An 11,497-nucleotide genomic window follows, 5' to 3' on the forward strand; every position below is an offset into this window, starting at 1 on the left:
TTAGTGTGTTGCACCTGACGGAGCTGTTTCGGTTGTCACTTTGTTGTTGTTGCTTTTTAGTGTTCAGTTTCTATTAAACATGACAAACACTTACCACGCTGCGTTTTGGTCTTCACCTTCTTCCGACGACAGCCGTTACAATGCCCAGAAAACCTGATGTTATGGTTCTTTGGGATGGTTATAGTTTTGCTCTAATACAGTGGCCTGAAACTCGTAGTTTACAGGCCACATCAGGCCTGCAAGTCACATTATGCTGTCTTGCAAAGTGGTGGGTAATTCCTATTAGAATTGTTTTTCCAATAGTCTTGAAAGAGTTCCCACATATGCTGAGCACTTGTTGGTTGCTTTTCCTTCACTCGCAGTCCAACTCATTTCAAACTATCTCAATTGGGTTGAGGTTGGATGATTGTGGAGGCCACATCATCTGATGCAGCAATCCTTCTTGGTCAAATAGTCCTTACACAGCCAGGAGGTGAGTTTTGGGTCATTGTCCTTTTGAAAAACAAATGATAGTCCTACTAAGCGTAAATCAGATGGGATGGTTTCTGCAGAATGCTGTGGGAGCCATGCAGGTTAAGTGTGCCTTGAATTCTAAATAAATCACTAACAGTGTCACCAGCAAAGCACCCCCACACCATCACACCTCCTCTTCCATGCTTCACGGTGGAACTACATATGTGGAGATCATACATTCACCTTCTCTGCATCTCACAAAGACAAAGCGGTTGGAACCAAATATTACAAATTTGGACTCATCAGACCAAAGGACAGATTTCCACCGGTCTAATGTTCATTGCTCATGTTTCTTGGCCCAAGCAAGTCTCTTCTTCTTATTGGTGTCCTTTAGTAGTGGTTTCTTTGCAGAAATTTGACCACGAAGGCCTGATTCATGCAGTCTCCTCTGAACAGTTGATGTTCAGATTTGTCTGTTACTTGAACTCTGAAGCATTTATTTGTGCTGCTGAGGCTTGTAACTCTAATGAACTTATCCTCTGCAGCAGAGGTAACTCTGGGTCTTCCTTTCCTGTGACGGTCCACATGAGAGCCAGTTTCATCAAAGTGCTTGTTTGTTTTGCGACTGCACTTGAAGAAATTTTCCTGATTGACTGACCCTCATGACGTCACGACTTCCACGGGCGGTGTTCGGGCGGTGCTCGGCGGTCGTCGTCGCCGGCCTACTAGCTGCCACCGATCCAATTTTTTCTTTTCGTTTGTGTCTGTCTGTTTTGTTTACACCTGTGTTCTATTAGTTCATTTCGGTGGGTTTATTATCCTACCAAACCTACCTTGTCACAACACAACTGATTGGCTCAAACGCATTAAGAAGAAAGAAATTCAACAAAATAGCTTTTAACAAGGCACACATGTTAATTGAAATGCATTCCAGGTGACTACCTCATGAAGCTGGTTGAGAGAATGCCAAGAATCTGCAAAGTTCTCATCAAGGCAAAGGGTAGCTACTTTGAAGATTCTAAATATAAAATATATTTTGATTTGTTTAACACTTATTTGGTTACTACATGATTCCATATGTGTTATTTCATAGTACTGATTTCTTCACTATTATTCTACAATGTAGAAAATAGTAAAAGTAAAGAAAAACCATTGAATGAGTAGTTGTGTACAAACTTTTGACTGGTACTGTAAGTATTCTGACCCTTTGCTATGAGACTCGAAATTGAGCTCAGGTGCATCCTGTTTCCATTGATCATCCTTGAGATGTTTCTTCAAATTGAATGGAGTGCACCTGTGGACAATTCAATTGATTGGACATGATTTGGAAAGGCACAGTTTGATATGATATGTTTGCTATTCTGCTTTTCATGAAAGTTCTGAACCCTGCCTTTTATTGTATTCGGGAGGCATTACATCTTTCAGGATGTCATAACGCCCGGTCGGAGTAGATTAACACGAGGAGAGTCAAAGGCACATGTCAAATAGTAGGGGCACACAATTCTGGGTTGTTTGAAAACTCTAACTTTTTTGGACATTTACTTTTTGACAGAAACCAGAAGGTGGAGACAAAGAGTAGATATTTAATTGATACTTTTTGACAGACACTCGATTTAGAACACAGCGATATACAGTCAGTACATAGACAATGTGCATATCAAGTGATATGGGATAAGAACATCATGAAAACCACAGAGTGACAAGGGTCCTCAAAGGCAGGATATGATTCGTGTTTGTTCAGTCATAGGAACTCTCTGCAATGGTGAGATTCTTCTAACTGTCCTATTTCTTTTTTAGGCTGCTGGATGGAAAAGCAGAAGGCCACACCAGAAACCATTACAGAACTTCACACTTTTCTACACAGAACATTGTACCCTTCACAGTCTGCCTGTATCTCATATCTAAAGGTGAGAGTGCACCCACATCATGGTGAATTATGAAAAACATGTGAGGGTGCATTTTATCTATATGTACAGGAAATGTGTAATCATTCAACATAAATACAATAAGAAACATACAACTCGTAAAAGCTGAATTTTGGATCAGTCATTCATCCTTCAAATTCTATGGCTAAATTATTTCAATTCAGATTCCTTCTGGCTCTGCAACAAGTATTTGTACACGCCAACCATAATCCATATCCCTCAATGTAAGTTGTTCAAATTAGCTGTGTGGCCTGTTGTGATTATTTTCCGGTTTTAGACACAGTGTGGATGGCTTTGATCCACTCCTTCCTCTCCTCGGGTGTAGTCGCTTGTAAGAAATAGTGTGTGTCATCTGAAGTGATGATCTCAAAGAGATTCCCATCAACATCATACCTCTTGGCTGAACCAAGAAACAATGAAGAAGAAAAAAATGTCAAAAGAGTTAAAAGGAAATTGCTAACAGTAAACAGTACACTTCATAGTCCTAGGCCTAGATTCAATCAGATCAAGCATTAACCGGGATAGCAGACACCTGCATAGTGGATGTTTTGGCGGTGTCAGAGGTGGAACTGGGTTGGAGCAGTCAAATCGGTGAGCAGCTGCTCTTGTGATCATGGTCACGAAGCCACACCCACCCCATTCACGTACTTCAGAATGAGAAAGTGTTAGGCCATAATTACACTCAAATTGAAAACTCATGAAACAAAATAATGAGTATTTCTACAGTCCTAATCAAGGTGTAGATTATATGTCACATTGTAGTGTTTTCAAACTTGTAAACAAGGCTGCATGGGCAATGGTATCTTTAGATATAATGCCTGGAGCCACTTGTGGATTTGACAGCTCTAACTCAGTTCCACCTCTGACACCGCCAAAACAACCTCAATGAATCGAGCACTAAGTCAGTGAGTACAGTTACACACATAAAATAATGTGATTATTGTGGGAGATAGTCAGATTAATATAATAGTTTGATTACAACGTTTACATGCCTTGCAAGAAGAACGATTTCCCTAATAAACCTATTTATATGGACACATCTAAAAACAGGATACCTTATGGCATTCTGATTAATGCAGAAAATAAAAATAATCCAAATAAATTTTATTTATTTTATAATTTTTTTTTCGGGAAGCATATTTGATTTTGAGTTCGGACATATAAAGATTGTATACATCATTTTTGGCCAGTAGTGCTGTGGAACATCCAGGTGCTCTTTTGCGAACTTCAGACGTGCAGCAATGTTTTTTTTGGACACCAGTGGCTTCTTCCATGGTGTCCTCCCATGAACACCATTCTTATTTAGTGTTTTACATATTGTAGACTCGTCAACAGAAATGCTAGCGTGTTCCCGAGATTTTTTAAGACTTTAGCTGACACACTAGGATTCTTTTCAACCTCATTGAGCATTTTGTGCTGTGATCTTGCAGTCATTTTTGCAGGATGGCCATTCCTAGGGAGAGTAGCAACAGTGCTGAATGTTCTCCATTTATAGACAATTTGTCTTACTGTGAACTGATGATCATCAAGGTTTTTGGAGATCATTTGTAACCCTTTCCATCTTTTTGAAAGTCAACTATTCTTAATCTTAGGTCTTCTGAGATCTCTTTTGTTCGAGGCATGGTTCACATTAGGCAATGCTTCTTGTGAATAGCAAACGTACATTTTGTGAGTGTTTTTTTGTAGGGCAGGGCAACTCTAACCAACGTCTCCAATCTCGTCTCATTGATTGGACTCCAGTTTAGCTGAATCCTGACTCCAATTCACTTTTGGAGGTCATTAGCCTAGGGGTTCACATGCGTTTTCCAACCGACACTGTGAATGTTTAAATTATGTATTCAATATAGACAAGAAAAATACAATAATTTGTGTGTTATTAGTTTAAGCACACTGTGTTTGACTATTGTCGTGACTTGGATGAATATCAGATGTGATGTTATGACCAATTCATGCAGATATCCAGGTAATTCAAAAGGGTTCACATACTTTTTCTTGCCACTGGTCTAATAATTTGAAAGATTACAACAACAAAAAAACAGGTGTTTTAATTAAGATAAGCAGAGTAAGGAGTTTACATGACTATTGCATAATCTGCCCGCTGCCATAATCAGTTTAATATTGCATTATTACTGTGCATGTAAATGTACTCAGTGAGTCAGTGTGGGATTTGGATCGGTGTATGTCCACTCCCCAGTAATTAACTCACCCTCAGGAACAAACTCCACTGCTGTGATCACAGACCCTCGCAGGTGGATAGAGCCCAAAGGGTTCTCATCACCCTACAGCAAGAGAGGGTGGGGAAGGGGGAGAAAAGGGGATTGAGGGCAAAGAGAGAGAGAAAATAACAGATTAGCTAGAGAGACAAAGTCAGGATGGAGATGAATGAAAGGCATTAGCCAAGAGCGAGGGAAAGATTGAGAAAGACACATTTTTCATGTTATGTTCTTGAAAAATTATATTGAAATTGAAAATAATGTTGTGTCATGTTCCACTCTGCTGTAATCCTGTACCTTGGTGGGGTCGTAATAGTGAATATAAGCAGGATCATCCCGGAGGATGAACTTCCGCACGTTCCAGTTTTTCCTCCGATGACCCTGGGGGAGAAAAGAGAGCATGAAAACAAAACCTTATGCACGGTTCTGTTTCTGATTACTATCAGTTGTGAAAACAGCACCGACCACAGATATGGTGCTGTGTGTGGGTTACTTTCACTTCCTTCATCGCAGACATCCTTTTTGTAGACTTAACACTTTACACAATTTCTGCCTGCAGATTGCCCCTTTAAGTATGGAATAAAGCATCATTCAGGACATCCCAAAATATCAGATTTTTATTTTATTTTACCAGGTCAGTTGACTGAGAACACATTCTCATTTACAGCAACAACCTGGGGAATAGTTACAGGGGAGAGGAGGGGGATGAGTAGGTGACTGTGATGGTATGAGAGACAGCTTGGGAATTTAGCCAGGACACCGGGGTTAACACCCCTACTCTTACGTTAAGTGCCATGGGATCTTTAATGACCTCAGAGAGTCGGGACAACCGTTTAACGTCCCAACCGAAAGACGGCACCCTACACAGGGAAATGTCCCCAATCACTGCCCTGGGGCATTGGGATATTTTTCTTAGACCAGAGGAAAAAGTGCCTCCTGCTGGCCCTCCAACACCACTTCCAGCAGCATGTGGTTTTCCATCCAGGGACTGACCAGGACCAACCCTGCTCAGCTTCAGAAGCAAGCCAGCAGTGGGATGCAGGGTGGTATGCTGCTGGCGAACTGATAATCCGGTAATATTCACAATTGTTCATCACCTAGATATTCAATGAGTGTTTACACAGTGTTTCCAGTCTTACCTGTTTGAGTAAGCAGCCCTGTTTTATTATGTTACCCCGAAACTCCTCCTTCAAAATCACGTCTTCATCACTGGAGTAGCCTTCACAGAAGAACCCACTGTCTGCCTGCAACACACCATACAATGTAAATTCACATTTGGATACAGTATTATCTCATAATTTAAAACTCACTTATAATACATTGTAGCTTTTACATACAATACCAGTCAAAATATTGGACACACCTACTCATTCAAGGGATTTTCTTTAGTTGTACTATTTTCTACATTGTAGAATAATAATGAAGACATTAAAACTATGAAATAACAGATATGGAATCATGTAGTAACCAAAAAAGTGTTTTCTGAGATTCTTCAAACAGCCACCCTTTGCCTTGATGACAGCTTTGCATACGCTTGGCATTCTCTCAACCAGTTTTATGAGGTAGTCACCTGGAATGCATTTTAATTATCAGGTATGCCATGATAAAAGTTAATTTGTGGAATTTCTTTCCTTCTTAATGCGTTTGAGCCAGTTGTGTTGTGACAAGGTAGGGGTGGTAAACAGAAGATAGCACTATTTGGTAAAAGTCCAAGTCCATATTATGGCAATAACAGCTCAAATAAGGAAATAGAAACAATAGTCCATCATTATTTTAAGACATGAAGGTCAGTCAATCAGAACAATGTATTAAAGTGCAGTCACAAAAACCATCAAGCACTATGAAAAAACTGGCTCTCATGAGGGAAGGAAGACCCAGAGTTACTTCTGCTTCAGAGGACAAGTTCATTAGACCAGCCTCAGAAATTGCAGCCCAAATAAATGCTTCAGAGTTCAAGTAACAGACACATCTCAAAATCAACTGCTCAGAGGAGACTACGTGAATCAGGCCTTCAAGGTCGAATGGCTGCAAAAGAAAAACGACTAAATGACAACAATAAGATGAAGAGACTTGCTTGGGCCAAGAAACACCAGCAATGGACATTAGACAGGTGGAAAACTGTCCTTTGGTCTGATGAGTCCAAATTAGAAATGTTTGGTTGTAACCGCCGTGTCTTTGTGAGACGCAGAGTAAGTGAACGGATGTTCTCTGCATGTGTGTTCGCCACCGTGAAGCATGGGGTAGAATGTGTGATGGTGTGGGGGTGCTTTGCTGCTGACACGGTAAGTGAGTTATTTAGAATTCAAGGCACACTTAACCTCCATGGCTCCCACAGAATTCTGCAGCGATACACCATCCCATCTGGTTTGCGCTTAGTGGGACTATCATTTGTTTTTCAACAGGACATTGACTCAGCACACCTCCAGGCTGTGTAAGGGCTATTTGACCAATACGGAGAGTGATGGAGAGCTGCATCAGATGACCTGGACTCCACAATCACCCGACCTCAACCCAAATGTGATGGTTTGGGATGAGTTGGAAAAGCAGCCAACAAGTGCTCAGCATGTGTGGGAACTCCTTCAAGACTGTTTGAAAATCATTCCAGGTGAAGCTGGTTGAGAGAAGGCCAACAGTGGGCAAAGCTGTCATCAAGGGTAGCTACTTTGAAGTCTCTAAAATATTTTTTGATTTGTTAAAGAGTTATTTGGTTACTACATGATTCCATATAAGTTATTTCATAGTTTGATGTCTTCACTATTATTCTACAAAGTAGAAAATAGTAAAAATAAATAAAAACCCTTGAATGAGTAGGTGTGTACAAACTTTTGATTGGTACTGTATGGACAGTACATATATGTTTCTAACATCAGAAGTGTTCAAACATATCCCAGTCTGTGTGGTCTTCTAGCAAAGGACCAATATATCCTAATATCTTCTAGCATATATGGAATAATATATTGAGACTAGCAGCTACATTACTAACAACAACAATCAACCCATCCACTCACAAAGTAATAGAGTGCATCTGGATCATCGAGGACGGCAGACTCTGCCCCTCCCTCGACCGCCTCTTTGGACAGGTCCCCTGCGGGCTGCAGGAAACCTTCATTCAGGAGTCCTGTAGCCAACATCAGAGCCTCAGGCCTGTTCCTGGCCTTGTCCTTAGAGATCAGCCAGTCCACCACCGTACCACCTGCAGAGACATGCATAAAGAAGATAATCAAAAGTGGAATGATCTATCTCAATGAGACTCAATGACTCAAATGAAATCCACTGTCACCTAAGTCCTAATACATTTATGTGCTAGTGTACCTGTGAAGCAGTGATTGTAGACTCTCTTCTCCTTCTCCAGCTTCAGCTCTTTGACACCATCCTCCTGGTCTCTCATTAGAATGTACAGCTCACTGAGAAAAGGCAGACAAGAAAGCAGACAAGACTTCGTAAGTTATCAAATGACTTAGTTCCCAATGACCTGTACGTAGCTCCTGTAAGCGTAGTCATGGATTATAGGTAGTTTGTATGTCAGGTCATAGCTCATACCTGAGGTTGATGGTATCGGGGAGGCGAATGGACCTCCTTGTGGACTTCCTGGTGAACTTTCTGTCCCCCTGCAGACAGGTGATGACTCTCTTGATGTCCTTCACCCAGGACTCTCTCTCCTCCAGGTGGGATGCCTGGAAGTAATGGTCCTGGTTCTTGGCCGTTCTCAGCTTAAAAACAAACTGCAAGAAAATGGCAATCTTGCATTACGTGGGAGGGAGGGGCACTACAGTAATGATAGACACTTACACTCGTATTTAATACTGAAAGGTGACGTGACCGTACCGTCCGCTTGCTGAAGTCCTGACAGGGGCTGGTCAGAACAGCTCCCTTCAGTGGGATCATTCCTTTGGGAGCGTTGTCTGTCTTTCTCTTGAAGAACTCCACCCCATCTTCAGACAACACCACCCACACCACCTTCCACGAGTTCAGCACTGTGCCCTGAAGAATAAAGGAGGAAATGTACATTGATACGTACGTTGATAGAATTTGTAATCACATTGTAATTGCGTAGTCATTGAGTTGAGCTGTTTTTGTTACTACACAAGTTAATCTGTCCCTATACCACAGATATTCCCACAACCGCTCAACTCTGTTCCTAAAATACAAATACAATGCAATTAGAAACATGTAGATTACATTGTTAATAGACAGGTATAAGAGAAATATCATGTAAAGTGTTATCAAATCCATATCGGCTTGCCTGGATGCTGGGCATGAAATGTATATAGCTAACATGAATAATGTATTTTAGTATTTCAATGTTGCTTAATCAATCCTTACAAATAGAGAATATACTCAAGAGCAAAAAAAAAGGTCATACAACAAGGAAATATGCACATAGGAAATCATCAACCCAATACTCAGTTTTGTGAAATGTTCTCGTTTCACTTAACTTTGTTAATGAAGGTTCACCATAGAGAGTTATGATGCAAAAGTATCACAGGCACTACCTACATTTACATTTAAGTCATTTAGCAGACGCTCTTATCCAGAGCGACTTACAAGTACATACATTCATACTTTTTTTGTACTGGCCCCCTGTGGGAATCGAACCCACAACCCTAGCGTTGCAAGCGCCATGCGCTACCAACTGAGCCACACAAGCCATACCTATACTTCTACTAATATGAACCAATGATACTGAGCAACTGATAAAAATTGGAATGCATAAGAATAGCACAGGGGAAAGTTTATACGCAAAGAACAGTATAGTATGTGACATGACAGAATCATCTTCTAATCAATAGATTCAGTTATATAGATTATGATTAATCCTGTGAGGTCATGGGTTATCCATCTTCATCTGACCCCAAACTAAGAGTCACGCGACCAACTATCTGAGTTAGTCATTTGTCAGGCCATGAGAAATACAAAGTGTGAAGACTATTTTCAGATAATGTTGTTTGTGGGGGAAACAGTTTTGTTGCTATCTGCTCATGTCTCTCTAAACTGAGCTAATTTACAAAAAACAAAGTGTGCTGTAGAAAACTGTACTACACTGTACTATTCTTCGATCATGTGTAGTACTTAGTTTAGAATGTTGTAGTATACTGTAGAATACTATAGTAAATACTACAGTATTATCCACAAAAGAACAGTGTAGTAAATACTACAAAAACCTCTGCAAAAACACTACAGTCCACAAAAACACTACATTTTTTAGCTATGGTAAATACTACAGTATGTAATTTGCATATATTCTGCCCATTCCCCTCCCCATATCCCAATGTGTGCACCCCGTAAGTAAGAAACCTACATGCCATGTATATAGCATGGTTAAAGACAAGAGCAGAAGCGCTGAATTCTCTGTTCAGAATCCAGTTTGCCCTAGCTACAGGTTATGGCACATTTGCTCTCTTAGTATTTCTCCAGTAGGTTTCCTCGAGGAAAAAGCCCCCCACTTCTATGTCAAAGATAATAAAACAAAAAGACTACAGTATATACTACAGTAATGCCCCCCAAAACACTACAGTAAATACTACAGTATATTACAGTCCGCAAAAGCAGTACAGTAAATACTACAGTATACCATACTACAATCGGCAAAAACACTACAGTAATTTCTCTAGTATATACTACTCTTTTTTTTACTGCATTATTTATACTATAGTAAACTGTAAATACTGCAGTAAATACTACAGTATTCACTGCAGTGTTTTTATCGGACTGAAGTAAATACTGCAGTAGAGTCCGCAACAACACTACAGTGAATACTGTACTATTTCTACCACACTATATTATGTTTTTCATGTGGGAAGCGATCAAGTCTCAGGGCAAATGCAAATAGTCCTGGAACTAATCTACTAACTTCCAGTTTAATTTAGAGCACTTGACTGACAACTTAAGTTGGACATGTAAAAAGTCAAATATAGTGCCAGCTGACTTGATGTTACTAGCTCTTGTCAGAGTCTCCATCGATGGATCTTGTCCCTAACGTTCTCAAATGTGAGATCATCTATTTTCTAATAACTAAACCGTCCACAACACATCTACAGTATTACATTCTGGCCCAAGTTAAACACAAAGACCTATAGTAATAATTGTATTTTAAGAGGAACATGTTTTCCTCCATCACCCTCACCTTTTTGACAAGGTATCCTTCTTTGATCTGTTTTGGCTCCATGTCCTCTGGCTGCTGGTCTCTGTATCTGAGTGACTGATGCATACATAGTCACTCTTTCTCTACAGCAGTTTAAGGAGGAACACCCATCACCGTCACATATGACCTCCAGTATTAGAGATAGGGGGAAGTTGAGTGGGGTGTGTCACAATGCTGGTGGCTTGCATGGCTTCCCCTTCCTACTCAGTGGTAGTAAAAAAAGGTTGGCCACCGCTCATTCTCTTTCTGTTTGTACGTGGTCAAAGAGAGGATGCCTGTGTCATTGTTTGATATTGAACCTTGGTTGTAGTCACTGGTCGCTCCTTTCCTTTTTAAACCTCTTAAATATAATTTTTTTTACATTTAGCTCAACATTACATTACTTCACCAATCCATAGAGCAGCTTGCTATGGAGCAGGCAAACTATGTACATACATTGGACAGACAAGTGTAGTGTTGGCTGCGATATACTGGTTGACTTTTTTTGTCATAGCAACACAAGAGGCTGTTTGGGAATAAGCTGAATATTTCTTTACTGAAACAGCATTCCAATCTCACAGTATGGTGGACTGGGAGTTAGACACCACGTTAATTACACAAGTCAATTATCAGGGTAAACTCATATATGGATTTTATTTTGTACATCAGTGTGTAGGCTAATAAATGTAAAACAGCCATATTGGATCATCTGAAACAATCCCACTTGGCACATAATTTCAACAACAACAACAAATCCAATGTGATGATGTTGAAGTTGTATCAAC

The 11,497-nt window shown here is 40.2% G+C and overlaps 1 protein-coding gene across 1 annotated transcript; it reads right to left on the reverse strand.

The window, feature by feature from the left end:
* Nucleotides 1-2,016: 2,016 nt before the first annotated feature.
* On the reverse strand, nucleotides 2,017-10,837 carry LOC129857341 (pleckstrin-like). The gene is made up of 9 exons (XM_055925493.1): nucleotides 10,716-10,837; nucleotides 8,417-8,572; nucleotides 8,132-8,313; nucleotides 7,904-7,995; nucleotides 7,600-7,784; nucleotides 5,731-5,835; nucleotides 4,889-4,972; nucleotides 4,585-4,657; nucleotides 2,017-2,778 (listed from the first exon to the last, which is right to left on the reverse strand). Exons 1-9 carry the CDS (start codon nucleotides 10,797-10,799, stop codon nucleotides 2,639-2,641), a joined length of 1,101 nt encoding a protein of 366 aa, XP_055781468.1. The 5' UTR covers nucleotides 10,800-10,837; the 3' UTR covers nucleotides 2,017-2,638.
* Between the last annotated feature and the right edge of the window lie 660 nt (nucleotides 10,838-11,497).

This window comes from Salvelinus fontinalis, chromosome 1 (genome assembly GCF_029448725.1).
Source record: "Salvelinus fontinalis isolate EN_2023a chromosome 1, ASM2944872v1, whole genome shotgun sequence".
Taxonomy (NCBI): domain Eukaryota; kingdom Metazoa; phylum Chordata; class Actinopteri; order Salmoniformes; family Salmonidae; genus Salvelinus; species Salvelinus fontinalis.